This window comes from Lynx rufus, unplaced genomic scaffold, assembly GCF_022079265.1.
Source record: "Lynx rufus isolate CCGP_SWC_20201006 ecotype Redwood Valley unplaced genomic scaffold, mLynRuf1.p SCAF_13, whole genome shotgun sequence".
Taxonomy (NCBI): Eukaryota; Metazoa; Chordata; class Mammalia; order Carnivora; family Felidae; genus Lynx; species Lynx rufus.
In genome coordinates, this window is record NW_025814827.1 from 17,327,415 (window position 1) to 17,352,550 (window position 25,136).

The 25,136-nt window shown below is 39.9% G+C and overlaps 1 protein-coding gene across 1 annotated transcript in view; it reads left to right on the forward strand.

Annotated features, from left to right (window-relative positions):
- The first annotated feature begins 6,194 nt into the window (after nucleotides 1-6,194).
- Nucleotides 6,195-25,136, forward strand: part of ADAM10 (ADAM metallopeptidase domain 10) — a 137,700-nt gene continuing 118,758 nt past the window's right edge. Inside the window, exon 1 of the mRNA XM_047075053.1 lies at nucleotides 6,195-6,461. Coding sequence (XP_046931009.1) covers nucleotides 6,407-6,461 — 55 coding nt within the window. The 5' untranslated portion in view covers nucleotides 6,195-6,406. The remainder of the gene's footprint in view (nucleotides 6,462-25,136) is intronic.

Below are 25,136 nucleotides of genomic sequence, written 5' to 3' on the forward strand. Positions count from 1 at the left end.
GGGACAGTGGGGAGCCAAACCCAGGCAGTCTATGATGGTAAATCATCAGTTTCCCATACATTTGCAAAATACCAAAAATGTGGTAAGTTAAAATTTCAAACAAAATAGCAGTTCAAACTTGTAACATTTTAATACCATTCATTATGAAGCTGGTCTGTTATGTATTTATGCTTTAAAATAAAAATGTGGGGTGCCTGACTGGCTCAGTGGGGAGAGTGTGTGATTCTTGATCTCAGGGTTATGGGTTCCAGCCCCACAATGGATACAGAGATGACTTAAAAAAAAATCTTAAGTGCTCCTGGGTGGCTCAGTCAGTCAAGAGTCCGACTCTTGATTTTGGTGCAGGTCATGATCTCACTGTTTGTGGAATTGAGCCCCATGCTAGGATCTGCTTGGGATCCTCTCTCCCTCTGTCTCTGCCCCTCCCCACCTCTCAAAAATAAATAAATGAGGGGCACCTGGGTGGCTCAGTCGGTTAAGTGTCTGACTTTGGCTCAGGTCATGATCTCGTGGTTCGTTAGTTCAAGCCCCAGGTCGGGCTCTGTGCTGACAGCTCAGAGCCTGGAGCCTGCTTTGGATTCTGTGTCTCCCTCTCTCTCTGCCTCTCCTCTCCTCATGCTTTGTGTCTCTCTGTCTCTCAAAAATAAATGCTACAAAACAAAACAAAAAAAAAAAGTGAAGCCAAAAGATACCTTAAAAAAAAAAAAGATTGTATTCCTTTTTTTTTTAAAGCAATTTCCCTTTGTGTCTTTTTTTTTTTTAACGTTTTATTTATTTTTGAGACAGAAAGAGACAGAGCATGAACGGGGAAGGGGCAGAGAGAGAGGGAGACACAGAATCGGAAACAGGCTCCAGGCTCCGAGCCATCAGCCCAGAGCCCGACGCGGGGCTCGAACTCACGGACCGCGAGATCATGACCTGAGCTGAAGTCGGACGCTTAACGGATTGAGCCACCCAGGCACCCCTGTATTCCTTTTTTTTTAAAGAGTTTTAAAGTTCATTTATTTATTTTTCTAAGATTTTTTCTTAATGTTTCTTTATTTTTGAGAGAGAGACATAACATGAGCTGGGGAGGGGCAAAAAAGAGGCAAACACAGAATCTGAAGCAGGCTCCAGGGTTTGAGCTGTCAGCACAAAGCTTGACTTGAGGCTCATGAATCTATTTTTTTTAATGTTTATTTATTTTTGAGAGAAAGAGAGTGCATAAGCAGGGGATGGACAGAAAGAGGGAGACAGATGATCTGAAGCAGGCTCTGAGCCCAAGGTGGGGCTCTAACTCACAAACCAGGAGATCATGACTTGAGGTGAAGTCACATGCAATAGACTGAGCCACCCAGGTGCCCAAAAAGGGACACAACCTTAAGTGTAATATTCAGTGGTCATCTTGGTAATGCAAAATATGATTTTGGATTCTTTCCAGTTGAATTCAAAGAGAAAGTGTCATTTGCCTCTAACCATCATAAGTCAATTATAAAAATTAATTTAAAATAATTATAATAAAACTAATTATATACTGTGCAACATGAAACATGCCGCAAGATAGTCGAATAACTGGAAAATCAAAATATAATTGTTGACAGCACCACCAAAAGAGAATAGTAATAAGCAAAGGTGATAGACAATGTAATGTTTGCAGGTAACTGTGTCTTTTAAGAAATGGAAAAAAAGTTCATGAAACTCTGCCATCCTTTAAGGTTTTTGTTTTTTGTTTTGTTTTCTTGAGAGACAGAGAGAGAGAGAGTGCACAGGAGGGGTAGAGGGGGAGGGGAGAGAGAGAGAGAGAGAGAGAGAGAGAGAGAGAGAGAGAGACTCTCAAGCAGGCTCTGCATGGTCATTGAGGAGCCTGATGAGGGGCTTGAATTCACAAAAGGTGAGACCGTGACCTCAGCTAAAGTTTGACTCTTAACACACTGAGCCACCCAGGCCTCCCTGTCATCCTTTAATAATTCCATTTATTATTATTGTTGTTATTATTTTTACTTTTAAGTAGGCTCCACACCCATCTTGGATCTTGAACCCAAGATCCTGAGATTGAGTCACATGATGTACTGACTGAGCCAGCCAGGTACCTCATTATAAATGGATGTGCTCTTTAAGAAAGATTTTTTTTTCATGTTGATTTATTGTTGAAGGAGAGAGACAGAGTGTGAGCAGGGGAGGGGCGGAGAGAGAGAATTCAAAGCTCACAAAATCCAAAGCAGGCTCCAGGCTCTGAGCTGTCATCACAGAGTCCCACATGGGGCTTGAACTCATGAGCCATGAGATCATGACCTGAACTGAAGTCAGACACTAAAACAACTGAGCTATCCAAGCACCTTGATAAATGGAAGCTCTTAATGATGGTTTTGGAATTACTGACTGACTGTATTTATTAACGTTAGAGCAAAACTATAATAATGTATTTGTCAAACTGACAAAGAAGCATACTCTTGACTTAGGCAAAGGGTAACAAATTTAAAAAATATACAGCATAAAAAGTATAGGAATACCATTTTATTATTAATAATGATACTACTAGTATTTATATTTCTGAATTCAGCCTATTGAAACAGGATGCCAAATAGATAAAAGAATATCTAGTTAAATGCCATCAAAAAGTTGTAGTTAAGGGGTGCCTGGGTGGCTCAGTTGGTTGAACATCCGACTTCGGCCCGGGTCATGATCTCCCAGTTCAAGAGTTTAAGCCCCACGTCGGGCTCTGTGCTGACAGATCAGAGCCTGGAGCCTGCTTCAGATTCTGTGTGTGTGTCTCTCTCTCTGCCCCTCCCCAGCTCATGCTCTGTCTATCTCTCAAAAATAAATAAAAACATTAAAAAAAAAAGTTCTAGTTAAGGGGCACCTACATGGCTCAGTCAGTTGGGTGTCTGACTTCCACTCAGGTCATGATCTTGCAGTTTGCGAGTTTGAGCCCACATCTGGTTCGCTGCTGTCAGCGCAGAGCCTGCTTTGGATTCTCTGTCCCCCTCTTTCTGCCTCTGCCCCACTTGCATTCTCTCTCGCTTTCTCTCAAAAATAAACATTTTTTAAAAAGTTCTAGTTAATGAAATAAAAGTGCCCTTTCTCCCTTATTTGCCATATGAATATGTTATGGAACTAGATAGTGGTGATGGTTGTACAGCAGTATGAATGTACTAAATGCCACTGAATCATGTACTTTTATTCAACTTTATTTTTTCCAGCTTTATCAAGATATATCCAACATATAACATTGTGTAAGTTTAAGATGTATAATGTGCTGGTTTGATACACAATATTGCAAAATAATTATCACAGTGGGGTTAGTTAACGCTTCTAACACCTCACATAATTACCATTTCTTTTTTGTGGTGAGAACATTTAAAGTCCACTCTCTTCACAACTTTCAAGTATGTAATACAGTATTAACTATAGTCACCATGCTGTTCATTAGAGCTCCAGATTGTACTCATCTTATAACTAGAAGTTTGTGCCTTTTAACCAACATTTCCCTCTCTCTATCCCCAGCCCCTGGTAATCATCAATCTACTCTTTGTTTCTATGAGTTTGGCTTTTTTAGATTCCATATATAAGCATGATCACACAATATCAGATCTCTTATTTCATTTAGCATAATGCCCTCAGAGTTCACCCCTGATGTGGCAAATGGCAGGATTTCCTTCTTTCTCATGGCTGAATAATATGCTGTTGTTATGTATATACTATATCTCCTTTATCCATTCATCTATGGAGGGACACTTTAGTTGTTTCCATGTTGTGACTATTGTGAATAATTGTACCATGAACACGGGAGTACACATTTCTCTTCAATGTTCTGATTTCATTTTCTGTGGATGTATACCCAGAAGTGGGGTTGCTGGATCATATGGTAGTCCTATTTTTAATTTTTTGAGGAACTATTTTCCATAATGGCTGCACCAGTTTACCTTCCCATCAACAGTGCATATGGCTTCCCTTTTCTTCGCATTCTTGCTAACACTTATTATCTCCTGTCTTTTTGATGATAGCCATTCTAATAGTGAGGATTGTGGTTTGGATTTGTATTTTCTTGATGATCAGTGTTGTACTGTTGGCCATTTGGATATCTTCTTTGGAAAAGTGTCTATTCAGTTCCTCTGCTTATTTTAAAAATTTATTTTTTAGGATGCTGGCTGGCTCAGTTGGTGGAGCCTGTGACTGTTGATCTTGGGGTTTAATAAATTCAAGTCCCATATTGGGTATAGAGATTACTTAAAAAAATCTTTAATAAAAAAGTTATTTTTTATTCAAGTATAATTAACATACAGTGTTATATTAGTTTCAGGTGTACAACATGAGGATTCAACAATTCTATACATTTCTAGTGTAATTAGTGGATCCTATAATTCTATTTTTAACTTTTTTAAGATAAACAATTTTTTTTTTTTAAGAGAGAGAGCAAGTGAGCGTGTAGGGGAGAGGGCCAGAGGGAGAGAATCTTAATCTTAAGCAGGCGTGATGCAGGTCTGACCCTGGGATCATGATCCTGGGAGCATGACCTGAGCTGAAATCAAGAGTTGGATGCTCAACCCACTGAGCCACCCAGGCGCCCCAAGATTTTTAAAAATTTTAAGTAATCTCTACACCCAACATGGGGCTTAAACTTACAACCCTGAGGGGCGCCTGGGTGGCGCAGTCGGTTAAGCGTCCGACTTCAGCCAGGTCACGATCTCGCGGTCCGTGAGTTCGAGCCCCGCGTCAGGCTCTGGGCTGATGGCTCAGAGCCTGGAGCCTGTTTCCGATTCTGTGTCTCCCTCTCTCTGCCCCTCCCCCGTTCATGCTCTGTCTCTCTCTGTCCCAAAAATAAATAAACGTTGAAAAAAAAAAAAAAACTTACAACCCTGAGATAAAAAGTTGCATGCTCTGCTAAGTTAGACAGGTGCCCCTATTTTTAACTTTTTGGGGAATCTCCATACTGTTTTCCACAGTGGCTGCACCTATTTTGCATTCCCACCAACAGTGCACAAGGAATCCCTTTTCTCCACATTCTCACCAACACTTGTTATTTCTTGTGCTTTTGATTTTAGCCATTCTGACATAAAGTAATACCTCATTGTGGTTTTGTGTTTCTCTGATAATTAGTGATGATGAGCATATTTTCATGTGTTTGTGGCCATCTGTATGTTTTCTTTAGAAAAATGTCTATTTGGGTCCTCTGCCTATTTTTAAATTGGATAATTTGTTTCTTTGCTGTTGTGTAAATTCTTTATATATTTTTTATTTGCAAATATCTCCTCTCATTCTATAGGTTGCCTTTTCATTCTGATTGTTCATTACCCCGTGTAGTTTGATGTAGTCCCACTTATTTGGCTTTTGTTGCTTGTGACCAATGTCAAGGAGCTTTTCCCTTGTTTTCTTCTAGGAGTTTCACGGTTTCATGTTCTATGTTTAAGTCTTTAATCCATGGAACAGAAGTTTAAAGAACCAAAGTGAGTTACTGAGAAACCACACATGAGCTTCAAAGAAGTTGGGGTGAGGACGATAAGAGAGTTTTCCTCAGAGATATGAAAAAGAGAGTGGTAAAGAGGACATGCTTTGGGCAGGAGATTTAGGACCATGTGATTTAAGCTGCACGCATTTAGAATGGCCAAAGCCTTATCTGCGACAAATTTTTAAACAATTCAGAAAAAATGCCATAGGCTACGTCTTTCCTTTCTGGGCTTGAAGGTTTTACATCTGTTTTGATCACTGGTGGCTGTCGCTTGTTGGGACTTTGCTTTCGTTTACTTGGGTGATGTCGTGCACCACCCGAGGCAGAAAAAAAAAGAAATACAAATCTCCCTTTCATGCGAAGTTAAGACAAAAGCGGCCTCTTAACATCCTTCACTCTCCCGTTTTAGCCTTGGGGACGGTCATTAGCAGCGATAAGAACTAGGGAGCCCGGTTAGCTCTGCAGAGCTGCTCTCTCGTTGGGGGGGCGGGACCAGGAGAAACCCCGCCTCCCAAACCCAATCCCAGCTCTCCGCCGGCGGACAGGAAGCGGCGGCAGGCCTAGCAGCCCGGGAACCGGGCCCCGTGCGCATGCGCCCGCCCCTGGGGTGCCTGGGGGAGGGGGAGGGTCGGGAGGAAGGGGTGCGGCTGGGCCTGCTGGTTGGGCACCGGTGCGTCACGTGGTGAGGAAGGAGGCGGAGGCCCCAGGCTCGGGGGAGGGAGGTAGAGAAGAGGGAAGGAACGCGGGGAAGGAACGCGGGGAAGGGAGGAAGGAAACGAACGAGGGGGAGGGAGGTCCCTGTTTTGGAGGAGCTGGGAGCTTTGCCGGCCCCTGAAGTGGAGCGAGAGGGAGGTGCTTCGCCGTTTCTCTTGCCAGGGGAGGTCCCGGCTTCCCGTGGAGACTCCGGACCAAGCCCCTTCAGCTTCTCCCTCCGGATCGATGTGCTGCTGTTAACCCGTGAGGAGGCGGCGGCCGCGGAAGATGGTGTTGCTGAGAGTGTTAATTCTGCTCCTCTCCTGGGCGGCGGGGCTGGGAGGTGAGGCACGACCCCGAACGCCGGGGACGCCTTGACCACCGCGGACCGCGCGGCGGCAGCGGCGGCCGGGTCGAGCGGAGCCCAGTCGCGCCGCGCGGCGGGCGCGTCAGTCAGCCCGGCCGGCCGGCGGCGCCACTCCGGCGCGCAGCACTCCCGGCTCCCTATTGTCCCCCGCGCCCCGACCGCGTTCCCTTCCGTGGCGGGCCGTGGAGGCTCCGAGCCTCCGCCGAGGCCTTCCCTACCCCCACTGCCCCGGCGCCACGGGAAGCGGGGGTCGCCTCCCAGAGAAATAGTCTGGAGATCCGAGTCGCCGGGCGTGAGCCGTGGAGCCCAGGCCGGGGGCTCCATACCTCCAGCCTGCTCGCCGGGTTGCCGGGACGGGCAGTCGCCGCGGGGCCGGCAGTCTTTGCCTCCCTCCTTCCGTCCCCAGCCTCTGCCCGGTGGGGGATTCTGGAGTCCGCTCCACCGCGGGGAACCGCCGCGCAGGCTCGTGGGAAGTTGCGATGTGTGCGGCGGGGCTGATGTATTGTTCTTTACCCCGCGCGGCGATCCAGACTGACCCGGTTCTGCAGAGGGGCAGCCCGTGGAGGGGTAACAGTGGTCCCCTGCTTGTCTGAGACGAGTCGCTTCCGCTGTCGATAGTGCCCTGCCTCTGCCCGAGTGTTTGGAGACAGCTCTCAGGAGGGTGTGTTTATGCTCAGTGAAAACATTCTGTTGCCCAGGGGAAAGGGTTTGGTGGGGAGAAAGGTAAGCCGTTTCGGGATGTTCTTTGATCTGCAGGTTGGATTGTGTCTGTTAGAGGGACACTCCCTGGGTGACCCACAACTTGAGTTTTCTTAAACTCTGAGGTGGAGTAGACGAACAGTGTAGTTAGTGGGTTGTCAGACTGTAGCAACTATCCCACCCCGCAAATTGGAGTTAAATTTACCGTAAGCGGATACTTTTTTGGTAACTCGGGTTTTGAAGACGATTTTTATTTCCAGCGTATCCTAGGACCGGCTGCATTGTTTTGTTGTTGTGTAAAGGGCTTTATTTCAGGTAAAGTTTTTGCCTTTGCCCAAAGTATACTTAAAACACCTCAAAGTGTGTTTAAAAGCACTGAATTAAAAAAATTCCCGGAATGCTTTGGATGAGTATAGCCTAATGTGATCACTTAGAAAATGCTGTATATTTTAAGTAGTGCGTTGTTTCTGTTCTTTGTCACTTTAACTTGGCGATTGCAGAGCCAAGTGTATTTTCGACTTGAGTTCTACTTAGTCAGAGAATGATATTTTGTAGGTACATATTTGTTGTAGTTTGTGGTGTTCTTTTGTTAGATACACATTTTAGATTAAGAGCTTCTAGTAGATGTTTAGTTTTAAGAAGTATCATGTGCTGCAAACTCTTACAAGGGCCTTTTTACTTAACATTTGTATTACGTTCTGTATGTGGCTTCCAACAAATCATTTTTCTGTCTGTTCTATTTGTGATTATAGTCAGGTGTTGGAGTCTTGATTTCTAGAAGGTGGTAAAAAGTAAGACAAACAAATGAGGTACTTTAAACTACTGAGGAGTGGTAATATATAAAATGACTTTTGTTTTTAAGGAATGAAACAGAATAGAAACTGGTGTAGCCTGATGGTTGAAGAAAAAGTGAATTAACGGCATAATCTTTGTGGGTTAAGACCCTTCTTACACAAAAATCTAAATTCAAAACTCTCGAGTCATTCAGAAAGTATCATTGCATTAAACATTAAAAGGTTACTTACTTTTTGATTTTTTTTATGTTTATTTTAAGCAGAACTTAAAGACACTAATAAGAAACTTCCATTTTAAAATTAGCATCAAGATTGTAGACTTTGGGCATATGGAGATATTTGTGATTTTATTGTGATAGGAACTACCTTTAAATACGAATTTGAGGTATTTATATTTATGGTCAAGTTTGTAAGAAGTTTATATGATGATGATATGCAGAATAGAATACATTCGAATTGAATGTACTTGTTTTAGCGTATGAAAGAAATGAATATGTTTATGTATATTAGGAGAAGTTGGATTTAACTTTAAAGTATAGATTTAACTTTAAAGTATAGATCACTTTTACGTTCTTAATAAATGGTTTTAGTTGCTTCCCCCATTTTGATTTGCCAATCATTGTTTTGCATTAATTTTTCTTTTAATATGACAAGTGGAAAGTTAGAAGAGAGAATGAAAGTGTTTAGAATCCTAAAACTTCAGCTTTCCTAAGGCTGTTCATTTCTAACATATGTCTCAGTCCATTGTATTTGTAGGAAGATCCCGTAAAGTTTCCAGAGTTAGTGTCTTAACAGACATGTATTCAAATGTATACATAAAAATCTTTTCTTTATTATTCGTAACGGTAGTAGAAATTTATTGAAACTATTCTGAGTAAATATAGTGCAAGGAATTTTTATGTATGTGTGAATATTACTTTTTAACACAAATATTTTGGAGAGTTGTTGTCTTTTCTCTTTTTAAAAATTAGTGTGTTTGAGAGGAGCAAAGATATTTTAGCCCTAGCAGTATTCAGTCCAGTAGTACTTGATGAAATTATATATGAAATGAAGTTTAGAGTGTGGCATGTTTTTTTATATTTAAAAATCCAGTGTAAATGATTTGCTTTGTACCATGCATTCTCTAGAAATAAGTTTTCTGGAAGTTTGGCCAACAGTATTAAAAGTATCAAAGCTTAAGCTTAAGCAATTTCTCTCACTTCTATAAGGGTCTATGAAATTAATGAGAGACAGATTTTTTTTTTTTTTTTTTTTTGGTCTCTGTCTTTAAGAGTTCTGACTGTTCATCTTTTTAACTTGAGATTGATAATCCAGTTAGCTGTATCATCTTGAGGCCCATTCAAGTCATGCCCTACATTAACTATGTCTTCTCTGTACAGGAGCTCTCTGAGTAGCAGGGGTTGAGGGAAAATGGGCATAGCAGGCACCTTTGTTTTCTGATGTTCTTTTTATAACTTGTTTAAGATTTTCTGGGGTGTTTCTTATCTGATCTCTTTTACATTTTACAAAGAACTTGCAGGGTTAAGGAGGGGGAGGAAGGGACATTTCTCTGATGTCTTTTGTGTGTCTGATACTGTGTTAGGAGTTTCACTTGTCAGCATTTATGAGAGAGTGGTGATATTTTACAGTTGAAGGAATAGGCTTGATGAAATAATTTCTTGAGCATCATCCACCTGCTGAGTGGTGAATTAGATCTTCAAACCCAAGCCAGCTTAACCTCAAAGCCTGAACTTTTTACTCATTGCCCCCTCCTAGCCTTTTTGAAAGCAGTTTTCACATATTAGCTCAAAGGTGGCCCCTGGACTAAAACACCTTAGAGATGTGTTTTGTTTGATTTGCGGTGTCTTTAGATTTCAACTAGTTCTCAACATTGAAAAATTGGGAAATTTCTCAATGAAATTTGTGAATTTCTGGAATTTGGGGGGAAGAATTGGAAACCCCAGGCTCTTCTGGGCTGCATTCCCATTGTCTGTAGCAGAGTGGTAGAGAGCAGTAGCTGTTCTTTTTAGACTGGGCATGTGCTACCAGTCAGTGCAGTTACTATCAGTGCAATTACTGGTAATACACTTGGCCTGCTTCACTCATTTTTGTTACTGGTGTGGATCCTGTGAGTATGCTATTTGCATCTCTGCCTTGGCTTCAGCTTGCATAGATGAACCCAATCTTTTAAAACTATTTTTTTGACTGTAACCTCTTATCCAACTTTTATTATATTTTTTTGTAATTCTTTATTTCTTCAGTAGTCTTAAAAATTTGTTAAAAGCTTTGGCATACACAGTGCTTTTTTTTTTTATGTACCATTAGATTATTTGGTATTAAAAAAATTCCTGTTTCCATGATAACAATTTGAAGGTCTTTTTTTTTTTTTTTGTAATTTTTTTTTTTTTTCCAACGTTTATTTATTTTTGGGACAGAGAGAGACAGAGCATGAATGGGGGAGGGGCAGACAGAGAGGGAGACACAGAATCGGAAACAGGCTCCAGGCTCTGAGCCATCAGCCCAGAGCCTGACGCGGGGCTCGAACTCACGGACCGCGAGATCGTGACCTGGCTGAAGTCGGACGCTTAACCGACTGCGCCACCCAGGCGCCCCAGTGTAATTTGTTTTTTTTTTTCAACGTTTTTTTTTTTTATTTATTTTTTTATTTTTGGGACAGAGAGAGACAGAGCATGAACGGGGGAGGGGCAGAGAGAGAGGGAGACACAGAATCGGAAACAGGCTCCAGGCTCTGAGCCATCAGCCCTGAGCCTGACGCGGGGCTCGAACTCACGGACCGCGAGATCGTGACCTGGCTGAAGTCGGACGCTTAACCGACTGCGCCACCCAGGCGCCCCTGTAATTTGTTTTTTAATGTTTGTTTATTTTGGAGAGAGAGAGCACGAACAGGGAGGGGAGGGATCCAGAGAGAGACACATAATCTGAAGCAGGCTTCAGGCTCTAAGCTGTCAGCACAGAGCCCGATGTGGGGCTTGAACTCACGAACCATGAAATCCTGACCTGGGCTGAAGTGGGACGCTTAACTGACTGAGCCACCCAGGCACCCCAACAATTTGAAGGTCTTAAAGAATGATGGTTATAATTTTTCTGAATCACTTTATTTCAGTGAGCAAATAAGAAACCATTTCTTTTTCTACTTGATGAGACTCAGAAAAAAGTGGTTGAGGGTCATGTAAGTAAAAACTTAGGCTTCCTTTCTTTTAAGGACAGGTTATAAACATAAACTCTGCCTTTGAATTCATAAAATGAAATGGAGTAATACATTCAGCAATAAGCTACATGTTCCAACATTGTTGGGAGATGACAGTGACAGGTTCACATATGGGAAGATTCCCAAATAACAAGTCTCTGGGACTTAGACTTGTAAAATTTTGGCAATTTTTGATGGAAGCTTTTCTAAGATGTATTACACATTTACTGTGTCCTTAAAATGGGCTGACTTTAATCTTTTTTTTTTTTTAATTTTTTTTTCAATGTTTTTATTTATTTTTGGGACAGAGAGAGAGACAGAGCATGAACGGGGGAGGGGCAGAGAGAGAGGGAGAGACAGAATCGGAAACAGGCTCCAGGCTCTGAGCCATCAGCCCAGAGCCTGACGCGGGGCTCGAACTCACGGACCGCGAGATCGTGACCTGGCTGAAGTCGGACGCTTAACCAACTGCGCCACCCAGGCGCCCCGACTTTAATCTTTTTTTTAAAGGATTGAGGATTAGTATAAAGAACAATTGTTCTTGTTCTTGGTCTGTATTGTCATTTCTGGTTTTTTGTTTTTGTTTTTAATTTTCCCAGAAGCAATTGAAATGGGTATTCTAAGTGATTGTGCTTTTTATTTTTGTACCTAGTTTCAATAGTATTTCCAACTTTTTCGTTAGATTTCCTGACTTTCTTGCAAACTTTTAGGATATCACCTTCTAATTAGTTGTTCCTAATACATTTTCTGTGGGGAAACTAAATAACTGTACTTGATACATTTACACACAAGGTGGAATGAATAAGTTCTGCATCTTCTATGGAATACATGTACATGAGCTTTGTATATATACATATATATGTGTGTGCGTCTGTGTGTATATATGTATATATGAAAAATATATATCTATATCTATCTATCTATCTATCTATTTTAACATATGTGTTTGGTTTGGGGAGTTTAGTGTTGGGGTTGTCTTGTTCTGAACAATTAGGATGATGTTGTACCAATGTATTTTGCTAGTTAAAGAGAGGCAGGGTAGAATGAAGAGAGAAAAATGATGAGTAAAGGAAGACACAATAATAAAATGCACACTCATATGGCTACAGGTAGATCATTTCTAGATCTGAATCATGAGTACTGTGGTTCAAAACTAATATGCTAGATTGTTGATATTAACCACATCTTAATATAGGCAATTGCAATAGTCTCTTCAGGAATGTAAACTGCAAGTTAAGACAACTGTTCTCTGTATTTAAAGAAGCAGTTAGGTAAAAGGTAGGTGATAGAGGCTCCCCATACTATCAGAATGTGTTTTATTGTTTGCAGTAAGTAACTGTTGTGTGTTACATATGGTTTCAGTGACTTTGTGATTTGCATAAAGTTAAATTTGTCTGCCTTTGAATTAATATCGCATTCTAATGGTTAGAAAACTTTTGCCAAAGTTGGAGGTATATTTTTGGAATGGTCTAGCATAAAATATATATGTGGAGTAACAAAAATGGAATTTGTGTGTGTGGAGAAGTTGGGGGGCAGGGCTAGCATAGTCGTTGGTTAAAGCTGCCAACACAAGTTTCAGTGAGAGGCCTGTGTGGCCACTAATGGGGAGATAAATTGTATATGTGAAAGAGTGTGGACAGAAAAACACAGTGTTTTCAAATCTGAGCCCCAAGTCACAGGGCAGACATTCCAAATTCTAGGAATTGATTTGCATTTGGACTGTTTGCACATGGGCAACTCTCTGTGATATGCTTGGGTAAAGAGCCCCAGATTTTTTTTTAAGGAGGAATTGATTTATTTAATGATTGTTAGTGATTCTTCCAAGCAACTCTAAAATGGCTGCTTTTTGTGAATAAAAATCCAGTAATTCTAACTAGTTTAGTTGTCAATTTTTATACTAGGTAAAGAAAGCAATGTTATAATAAGAATAAAAGGAAAAACTAATAATCCTACCAGTTTGATTCCCGTGAGGGCAGTAACATTGCTGTCCTGCTGTGTGAAGGCTTTGCCTTGGTACCAGTAGGGACAGTCCTGTCTCACTAGGTTGCAGGAAATAGCAGTACTGAGAATAGTTCTTAGAGAATGTAGACTCCTTTTGATACTGGGTGAATTCATTCTGAAGCTATTACAATTCCAAGTAAACAGTGTGAGAATGTGTACAGTGAGAACATTGCTGTTTAGTCACCAGTTTATTGTAGTCTGTGGTTAGTAGGAGTCGTGAAGCTACAGTCTTGAGTGAGGAGTAAAAAGCACTGAGTTTGTCAGCGTAGACAGAAATGCCAAGATATAAAAATACAGTTCCAATTATGTATTGTAGTTGCAGTTGAAATGAGGATTTATTAAGCTAAAGGAACATTAGCCAGTTGGGGAAAGCTTTTTGAGAAAAGGGAATGACATAACAGTCTAGTAAGGTTCTTGTAGGCTTACTTGCCTGGAACGGAGAGTCCATGGCAGGAAATGAGAAGTGCTAACTGGGCCATGATAACCAAGACTCCAATTATTCATATTCTAGGCCATGATAACTGCAAGGTAGAGTATTATGGAATGTTGGTTGGAATCCATGTTGAGGAGGTGGGATATGATACAGTAGGGGATACGTTAGCTGCTTGATGAATTATGTGTTTGAGTCCTTGATTAGGGTAGTAATTGTAGAAATAAATAAGGATAGAACAAGAAATCTCACAGAAGAAAAACTGGTAAAACTTGGCGGAAGTTTAAAGTGAAGCTAACAAAGTTTATTGAGGGCTCACTGTTGAATGCACATCTCAGAGGCTGTTGCACTGGAGAGAGTATAGTTTTATAAAACTTAGAGGACCTCAGTGTTTGAAGTTGAAAATAAGACATCGTAAGATTTTGAATCTAGATAGGTTCTAGTGTGGGATGTATGTCAGAGTCTGGGATTTTATCTTACTTGCAAACTAATAATTTTGTTGGATGTTGGTTAAAAGTTTGCACAGTCTTTCAGAAATATGTGGCTCATCATATGGGAAGCACTGCTCCAGATAGTTGCAGGGTAGAAATTTGGTGAATTTGGAGTGGAGGGGAGGGTTAAATTTAAAGATACATTAGCAAGTATATTTTTACTTTGCAAGTATATGTTTACTCTCAAGTTGGAATTAGCCTCTCTGGTTCAAGAATATGCTTGGTACTCTTGATTTTATGTGAATTATGAACTTCCTATTTCAGAGATAAAGTAGGGAAAAGAATGTGATCTTTGCATTTGAGTCAAATGTACATATATGATTTTTCGAGCAGAATTGTCTTTCCATTTGCCTTTGCTTGCATTGATGATGGCAAGGCATACTCATACACGTTTTGAACTTTGGATTTAGTTTTCATAAGACTATAGATAGAATCCTATACTTACGAATTGAGTGCGATATTAATTTGCTACCTCTTTTCTTAAGAATTAATTGGGTGAATTAGTTGGTTAAGCGTCCAACTTCGGCTCAGGTCATGATCTCGTGGTTCATGAGTTCGAGCCAGGCATCGGGCTCTGTGCTGACAGTTCAGAGCATGGAGCCTGGTTTGGATTCTGTGTCTCCCTCTATCTCTCTGTACCCCCTCCCTCCACTCGCTCTCTGTCTCAAAATTAAATAAACATTTAAAAAGTTTAAAAAATAGTTTTAAAAGAATTAATTGGTATAAGTTTGTAAAAATGCTGGAGACTATGTTATATAAATATTTTTAAAATTATGTTGTTTCCAGGCCTACTTTCCTTTGAAATCTATTAGTTTCAAAATACAGGTAGATAAGATGTATTTCTGGAAATTGAAATCCTAGAAAGTTGATATCAAGCATTAGAAAATAGAATTCAAGAAAAGACATAATTCCTTCTCCCGTGCAGTTTTATAACTTTTTAATATTAATCATTCAATCTTTTAAAATGCTTATTATTATGAATTTGCATTGTAGTATTTATGCAGTTTTCTAGCCTTTAAAAAATTAACGTGTAAAGTGTATATGCAGAGCAGACACTGAAATATTTATCAGTGGTCTAGAGACAGTTTTGATTGTCACAACTGGAGGGATGCTACTGGCATCTAGTGGGTAGAGGCCAGAGATGCTGCTAAACATTTTACAATGCACGGGACAGCCCCCCACAACAAAGAATTACTGGCCAAAATAGTAGTGCTGAGGGTGAGAAGCCTAACTCTAGAGGAAGCTTGAGTCTTTTTACCTTTTTTTTTCTTTAAATTTCTGATCGCTTGCTGTCTTTTTTTTTTTTTAAATTTTTTTTCAACGTTTATTTATTTTGGGGACAGAGAGAGACAGAGCATGAACGGGGGAGGGGCAGAGAGAGAGGGAGACACAGAATCGGAAACAGGCTCCAGGCTCCGAGCCATCAGCCCAGAGCCTGACGCGGGGCTCGAACTCCCGGACCGCGAGATCGTGACCTGGCTGAAGTCGGACGCTTAACCGACTGCGCCACCCAGGCGCCCCATCGCTTGCTGTCTTAATTGATTACTCAAGTTTCATAAGCTTCCATATTTCTATTCTGTTTAAACCTTTTTCTCCTAGTGTTCTATGCACTGTAGCTCTGAAAATTTTACTTTATCATTTATCTTCTAGCATTTCCCATTCTTCATTTTCCAGTTTGTGGTTGGGAACTAAATCTGATTCTGTTAATTTATAATAGTGGTTGAATGACTGATAACTCACAAAGATTATTTAAAAACCAAACCAGACAAGTTGCTTGTTAACCCAGAAGAGCCATGGATAGTAGGATTTTAGTTTCTGTGGGATAGTTTTGAGGGACTCATCCAGTAACTTCTGCAATCAGAATTAACTTTTACAAAATATTTTCTTTGAAATTTGAACTCCTCAGTTCTTAAAAACTTTCATCTTTTTTTTTTTTTTATAACTTCATTCCCCCTTCCTCTTATTATCATCATTAACACCTTTGGCAGAATTGCACGTCCAAATATCCTGGAAGGAGGCAGAGGCAGGTGCTTTGGGTGTAATACGGGAGAAGGGTGAAGTAATGAGAATGGGTTTGGGATTAAGTGAGGGTGTGGGGTAGATCTATACCAACAGTACAGTTGTAGCTGAACCCAGTGTGTGTGTGTGTGTGTGTGTGTGTGTGTGTGTGTTTAGGTAGATTGAAAGTCACAGTCTCTTATATGGATTGTTCTCTGTACTTGTGTCTGCTCTTATTTGAAATGGTATAAAAGCATTTCATTCAGTATAGAAATCTAAATTATATACATGTTTCCACTTTTGGATTTTTAAGCTGTATTTCATAAGTTAGTGGTTGAAATTTAATATATTAAGTACGTTTTAACCATTGATGTTTTGTGCCCTTTGTAATTAATTTAGCTTATAATTGACTTAAGAGCTGCTTATTTTAACTTCTGAGCCAGCTAGCTTTATTATTTTAATTTTTAGAAACCACTTCATCTCAAAAAGTGGGTGTGTTGAAACATGCTTATAATTGTAGAACACACCCTACAATCGTGAACTTTTACTTACAACTGTTAGGTGTAGATAGATGTTTCCTTGTAGAAAATGGTCTGACTCCTTTCTAGTGAAGAAATTGATAATGTGGCTTAAGTTTGAAGTCACATTGTTGAAGTAACTTTTCTGAGAATACAGTAAAGATACTTAAGTATATTGCTGAAATAAAGGACAGGATAGTTCCTGGAAGTTTAACTTTGTCATACAAGAGAACAATTTTGTCAATGGTATTTAGTGCTTCAAGATCAAATACAAGAAGCATTGGTCAACATAGTATGATGTCTAAGACACAGTTGATGACTCAAGTTTCTCAGGAAGGAAATACACTTTTCTGTTGGGGAAAAATGCTCTTCGTACCTAATTTTAGAATTATACAAGTGAAAAGTCTGTTGAAAACAACTTGATTACAAGTAATTTTTCTGAGGAATGGAAATGTGCCAGCCTTAGCTTCTTCTTACACATCCTCCCATTTATTGTAATTGAGTTTTTCTGTAAATAGGGAGATCTGTAATGTCAAAACATGTTTGCAGAGTTTTCTTGTCCCGTTCTTAGAATTGTAGAATAACTTTCTTTGATATAGATAGAAAAAAAAGCTTGTTGTATAATTGCTGTTCCATACAAAGATAATGATATTGACCCACCATCAACAAGATATATTCTGATTATTTTTTAATCTTGATGTTGGTGAAATTTTCATCCTATGTGTTTTGCCCTATTCTTATATTTAATTTAGATTTAAACAGAAGATTGTAGGATTTGGATTCAGAAGTTGGAAAGGAAGCTTTTGTTTGTAGCCTCATTGTGGAAAGTAAGCAGAATATGGAAAATACTCATGGAATATAGAAAATAATAATATTCAGTATTCATTTATGGAACCCTTATTATATGCCAGGCAATGTTCTTAGGGCCCAGTCTTTACAACATCTCTGAAAGATAGGTTCTGTTATTTTCATTTTACAAATAGGGAGTAGGACCAGGGAGGGTAACTTTTTCAGTGTCAGGATTTGAACATGGTCAGTCTGGCTCCAGAATTCATACTGAATTCATTAAATACTATACTGCCTCTAAGAAACATGTCTCATGCCTTAAAAGGCATTATAGGGGCACCTGGGTGGCTCAGTCAGTTAAGTGTCAGACTCCTGATTTCGGCTCAGGTCATGATCTCATGGTTCGTGGGTACGAGCCTTGAGTTGGGCTCTTTGCTGACAGTTCAGAGCCTGGAGCCTGTTTCTGATTCTGTGTCTCCTTCTCTCTCTGCACCTCCTCTGCTCACGCTCTCTGTCTCTCACAAATAAATAAATGTAAAAAAAAAAATAATTACTATTCTCAAATTTTAAAAAGGGAGAGACTTTCCAAGCTTTCCAGCAGCAAGGGAGACCAAGTTATGTTTTTTCTTCTACTTCTTAGAACTTGCTGGCCATTTTTTTTTTATCACTCTTGCAAGTAGGTGATTTTCTGGTATTGCTTTACTTTTCCTCCCATTTTTTCTTTTAATTTAAAAATTTTGAAAATTAGTTATGTTTTCTCCATTTAATAGATCCAATCCAGTTATTCTTTACCAATTTGACACATAGGCATTTACTTGATATATATACTCTATTTTTTTCCTAACTTTGTATCTTTTTTTTTTTCAACGTTTATTTATTTTTTTTGGGACAGAGAGAGACAGAGCATGAACGGGGGAGGGGCAGAGAGAGAGGGAGACACAGAATCGGAAACAGGCTCCAGGCTCTGAGCCATCAGCCCGGAGCCTGACACGGCCCGGAGCCTGACGCGACCCCGAGATTGTGACCTGGCAGAAGTCGGACGCTTAACCGACTGCGTCACCCAGGCGCCCCTCCTAACTTTGTATCTTAAAAGCTTCTATACTTTCTGAGAGGTTGGAAGTATATGTAGTCCAATTAATATTTGTATACCTTTCATCTAAATTTATTTTATTTTTTTATTTTATTTATTTTATTTTTTTTTTCAACGTTTATTTATTTTTGGGACAGAGAGAGACAGAGCATGAACGGGGGAGGGGCAGAGAGAGAGGGAGACACAGAATCGGAAACAGGCTCCAGTCTCTGAGCCATCAGCCCAGAGCCCGACGCAGGGCTCGAACTCACGGACCGCGAGATCGTGACCTGGCTGAAGTCGGACGCTTAACCGACTGCGCCACCCAGGCGCCCCTATTTTATTTTTTTAAAGTTTACTTACTTTTATAGAGAGAGGGAGGGAGAAAGAGAATCCCAAGCAGCCTCTACACCATCAGCTTGGAGCCCAAGGAGGGGCTCAAACTCACAAACTGTGAGATCATGACCTGAGCCGAAATCTAGAGTCGTATGCTTAATCCACTGAGCCACCCAGGTGCCCCTGACCTAAATTTATTAATGGTTATCTTTTGCCTTGCTTGCTTTATTGCTCATATATAAATAGATGTAAAAAAAAACCACATATATATATATATATATTTTTTTTTTTTTTTCCCCTCTGAACCATTTTAAAGTAAGTTGTAACAATAAATACTTCGTTAATGCATCTCATAAGATTAAGGACATTGTCTTACATAACCAAGAAGATTACTTTCTCTTTTTAAGTGTGGGATGTTTAAATTTCTCATGAAGCTTGCAAGTACTAGGTACCATGTGAATTTATTACATGATTTCTGAAGGCTAGATTTCTGGCAACTACAACTGAGGACCAGAAAGTAAAGTGTTGTTAGTATGCTTTTATATATGAGTAAAATAAAGTATCAGTAGAGAAAGGAGGAGACATAGAATGCTGCAGGATGGAGTTATTTTATGTAGTACTCTGTATGCAGTCCGTCAGCAAATCTTGTCAGCTCCTCCTTCAAAGTATGTGCAGACTTTGAATATTTCCCACTAGTTGCACCACTGCTTTTTGGATTGATACAAACCAACATCTTCTCACTTTAATCACTGTAAACCCTGTTAACTGTTCTCCCTGTTCTCCTGTTCTCCCAATCTTTTTTCAACATAGTAGTCTGGAATCCTGTTCAAAAGGTACTTCTTTAGTCAGAGACCATCTACTGGCAAATTGTGTACTTTAAAATGTATAAAATGATGAGTTTTGTGTTACATGAATTGCACCTCAAAAAAAGCAAAAGCAAGCTAAAAAAAAAAAAACCGATTCACTGGCCCACTATTTTAAGTAAAAGCCAGAGTCCTTATAAGTGGCTTATAAGGCCCTATGTGACGTACGTTGTATGCTTTTCTCCCCCACAGTACCTCTACAGTTCTTCCCTTGTTTGATTCCACTCCAGCTACACAGAGCTCTTTAAAAAGTGCCAGTCTTGCTTCTGTCTCTGGGACTTTGCCTTTGCTAGTCCTTTTTACATGAAACACTTCCCTTTTATTTATTTATTTATTTATTTATTTATTTATTTATTTCAACGTTTTTTATTTATTTTTGGGACAGAGAGAGACAGAGCATGAACGGGGGAGGGGCAGAGAGAGAGGGAGACACAGAATCGGAAACAGGCTCCAGGCTCTGAGCCATCAGCCCAGAGCCTGACGCGGGGCTCGAACTCACGGACCGCGAGATCGTGACCTGGCTGAAGTCGGACGCTCAACAGACTGCGCCACCCAGGCGCCCCGAAACACTTCCCTTTTAGATTGCGGTTTTTTCTACCATCTTTGTTTTTTATTTTTAAAATTAAAATTATTTTACAAATAATGGTGAAATACAAATAACATAAAACTTAACATCATGACCATTTTGTGCAGTTCAGTAGTGGTAAGTATAGTAATTTCCCCTTATCCATGGTTTTAGTTTCCATGGTTTCAGTTACGCAAGGTCAACCCCAGTCCAGAAGTAGATGGTACTCCCAACTTAGTGTCAGAAGGTCAGTATTAGCCCAACTCTTATGTCACAGTGCCTTTGTCATTCACTTCATCTATCACTAAGACATTTTATCGTCTCGTATCATCACATATAGAAGAGTGAGTACTGTACATTAAGATACTTTTGAGAGTGAGACCACATTCACATAACTTAAAAAAATTTTTTTAATGTTTATTTATTTTTGAGAGAGACAGAGACAGAGCATGAGCAGGGGAGGGGCAGAGAGAGAGGGAGACACAGAATCCGAAGCAGGCTCCAGGCTCTGAACTGTCAGCACAGAGCCTGATGTGGGGCTCAAACCCACAAACCGCATGATCATGACCAAAGCCAAAGTTGGACACTTAACCGACTGAGCCACCCAGATGCCCCACGTTCACATAACTTTTATTACAGCATTCTAATTATTCGATTTTATTATTAGTTGTTAATCTCTTGTGGTGCCTAATTTATAAGTTAAACTTTATCATAGGTATATATGTATAGGAAAGCTCGTATGTCGAGGGTTGGTGCCTCCCCTGGGGGTCTTGGAATGTATCCCTTGCAGATACAAGGAAGGGAAGGACTACTGTACACATATTGTTGTGCTTGGCCCTCTTAAAAGAGTTTGTGCTCACGTGTTAGTGAGGTCTTCCGATTACTTCAAGACTAACCCTTTTCTTGGCATTCTATTTGCTTACCCTGTGATTACACTCTTATAACCATCTAAAGTTACTTACTTGCTTATTTTATTGTCTGTCTTCCTTCTCTGGAATAAAGCTTCATGGGGTCAGTAACTGTTTTGTCCACTGCTGTATTCCCAGCATCTGAAACAATGTCTAGCATATTAATAAGTGCCCATTACATATGTGTCAAGTGAACAGATGATCATTGAACTGAATAATTTTAGTTTTTGTTAATTATATAAGAATTCTAAGTTTCTAAGTATGTCTGGAAAAAAAGCCTTGAATGCTTCTAATTAGTCTTTTTATGTAAATTTACTTTAGAGTGGAATGAAACTACCATTTTTGTTAGTGTATTGGTCTTGTTCATTGAGTATTTTTACATGCTAATTAAACTAGGTAAGTTGAATGAGTTAGAATTTTCTCTATAAAAACTAAGTTGCTTTTTTTCAACTATTCCATCTATTTTTTAAAATGTTATATATATTTTTAAGTTTACTTGTTAATTTAAGTAATCTCTACACTCAACATGGGGCTTGAACTCATGAGCCCGAGATTAAGAGTCACATGTTCTTCTGAGCAAGCCAGCCAGGCACTCCTAAAAAGATGTTATTTTTAAAGTATTTAGCAGTTGTCATTCACTGCAGAAATTAGATTCCAAGGGGAAATGTAGAATGTCTTCATGGTTATCTGATTATACTCAAAACTTGTAGACTTTATTGTTAACTTTTTAACTTTTGTTAAGATGAAAGTTTTTAAAAAATTGTTTATTTTTTTATTTTTGAGAGAGGAAGAGAGAGAGAGAGAGAGAGTGAGTCGAGGAGGGGCTGAGAGAGAGGGAGAGAGCAAGAATCTCACGCAGAGGCTGCACTGTCCTCTGTCTGCTCAGAGCTGGACTCGGGCTCAACCCCGTGAATCGTGAGATGATGAACCGAGCCGAGAGCAAGAGTTGGACGCTTAACTGACTGAGAAACCCAGGCGTCCCAATATGAAACTTTTAAAAACTCATTTTCATTTTGGGGTAAATTTAGAATTGGAATGTTAGAGCTAGAGGGAAGTTTTGTAGTCTTAGGTGGGTCACTTAACCTCTCTGTGCCTCATTTTAAGATTAATTATACTTGTTCTGTGCAGTTGTACAAGAGTTAAATTAGATAGTAATTTAGACATAATTTCCTAAATTTTTATCTGTTATGTACTGTACATTCTCCTAAGCCCTTTCTGTATATTAATTCATTTAATCCATATAACAACACTTTAGGTACAGACTATTTCACCTGCTTTACAGATGGGGAAATTGAGGCACAGAGATGTTAAGTAACTTGTGCAAGATCCCTCAGCTAAATAAGTGGCAAAGCTGGGGTCCTAACTCATGAAATTTAGTTCTACTTATAAGTAAAGATAATGCTTGCTAAACTGTTAGAACATCAAGTAGGATATGTTGACCTGCCATGGTAATTGAAAAACTTAGTTGCAGTAGGAATATGAGAGTTATAATTGTCCATAAAGTCATGCAAAATGGTGATAAAAAATCTGCATAGGTAATTGCAGAGACAAGTACCTGAAATGCAGTTGTGGCATCAATAGAAAATTAAAAAAAAAAATTACATGGTGGCGTGCCTGGGTGGCATAGTAGGTTGAGGGTCCTGCTCTTGATTTCCGCTCAGGTCACGATCCCAGGGTCGTGGGATTGAGCCCTGCATCAGGCTCTGCACTGAGTGTAGAGCCTGCTTAAGATTCTCTCTCTTACTGCTTCTGCCTCTCTCCCTTGCTTGCGCGCGCGCGCTCTCTCTCTCTCTCTCTCTCTCTGTCTCTCTCAAAAAGAAGGTGGGGCACCTGGGTGCCTCTGTACGTTGAGGGTCCGACTCTTGATCTCTGCTCAGATTATGATCTCACAGTCTGTGAGATTGAGCCCGTGTTGGGCTCCACGCTCAGTGTGGAGCCTGCTTGGGATTCTATTTCTCCCTCTCTCTGTCCCTCCCTGACTGTGTGTGTGTGTGTGTGTGTGTGCGCACGTGCATGTGTGCGTGTGTGCATGCACTCTCTCTTTCTCTCTCTCTTGCTCTCAGAATAATCTTAAAAGAAATTACCTGGTGAATAGACCTATAATTTTATTTTATTTTTTTATTAAAAAATTTTTTTTTAATGTTTATTTATTTTTGAGACAGAGAGAGACAGAGCATGAACAGGGGAGGGTCAGAGAGAGAGGGAGACACAGAATCCGAAACAGGCTCCGGGCTCCGAGCTGTCAGCACAGAGCCCGACGCGGGGCTCGAACCCACGGACCTCGAGATCATGACCTGGGCCGAAGTCGGACGCTCAACCGACTGAGCCACCCAGGTGCCCCAATTTTATTTTTAACACGTTGCATTTTGCAAATGCCAGGCATGTTAAAAATTCTGATACTTCTTGAATAAGTATCACAAGACGATGTATTTTCTGGTTGATTTATACCTTATCAGCAAGGACTAGGCTCCTTTCTTTATAAATACAAATGAAAATGGAAATTTCCATTAAACATTGAATGGATTCATTAATTCTTAAAGCAAATATTTATTGAGCACTTATTTTCTGTCTCACTTTGTTCTAGACACTAAGGGTATATAATGGAGGGATATATGTCAGTAAGAAACAATATGAAGAAAACTAAAGCAGCTTTTTAGAATAAGGGTGACTGGGATACATGGTTTTAGATAGGGTGACCAAAGAAAGCTTCGGCAAAGATTCAGTAGATACCTGAATAAAATGTGGTGCCCAACCCTGCTTTGGGAAAAGATGTTCTAGGCAGAGGGATGATAAGGAGACTAATGAGGCACACAGCATAAGGGGAGAGTGGTGAGACAGTTATGGGGGTAGAGTAGGGGAATGCAGTCCCTTATAAGGCTCGTGGTTAGCCTTGTAAGCCATGCATGGTTAGGACTGAGCAGTTGGGGGAAACATTTGGAAGTTTTTGAGCAGAGGACAGACATGATATGGCTTTACTTGAACAATATCACTTGGTATGCTGTGTGAAAAATAAACTGTATAGTGGGGACAAGAGGCGAGTTATGGTTTTTGATTGCCTAGAAATTTTTGAACCTTGTTATTTTTGGCACTGATTTTCAGTCTCATGAGTTCTGTTTTCCTAATTCAAATTCCCAGCCTTCTTCATTTGCAGCTAGGACACAAGCATGCAAACTTGTCTTCTGAACTAGGCTCCTCTAATTAGAAGGCTCATTGGAGACCTGGATTCTGAATTGAGCAGACCTGTTTGCTCGCTGAAGTTTTGCCAATAGTGTACATCTTCTAAACTTCTTTTTTTTTAAGATTTTATTTTTTTAAGTTATCTTTATACCCAGAGTGGGGCTCAAACTTACAACTCTGAGATCAAGAGTTGCATGTTGTACCAACTGAGCCAGCCAAGTGCAGATTTTCTCCTAGTTTTATTGTTGTGTCTCTGGTAGAAAAGTGGTGTTGGAGAGGCGGGGCAGTGTTGGTGTTTTTCATGTGATATTTTTGGGATCATTGTATATATTGCTGGCTTCTAGGATACCTAGATAGTCTTGAAGAAGATAAAGGTGGAGAGGGTTCCAGTATTATTGTCAAGTAATAGACTATTACTTCAAGTAAGAGAATATTGTATGGGAAGTATGGGAATTGAATAAGATCATAATAGAGAATGCTTTGGTATTTATGGAAAAATTTGTAGGTTCTAGGTCAAGTTTCTTAGGTAGGATTTGCAGTTTGGTTTGCAAAGAACACAAAATCTTGGATTCCTCTTTGTGTCTGGTATTATTTTGCCTGATTCATGATTTCTCTTGGTTCAAGCTTGAAACTACAGAAGCAATGGTATTGTTAGTACTAAGGCATATATATTTATGTATTGATGTAACCTGGGAGAATCTAGCAAGTAACAAGGGTCAGGAATAGAGTACTGTTGACTCTTGAGCAACATGAGTTTGAATGGCACAGGTTTACTTATGGGCATATTTTATTTGATAAATACAATACAGTACTGTAGATGTATTTTTTC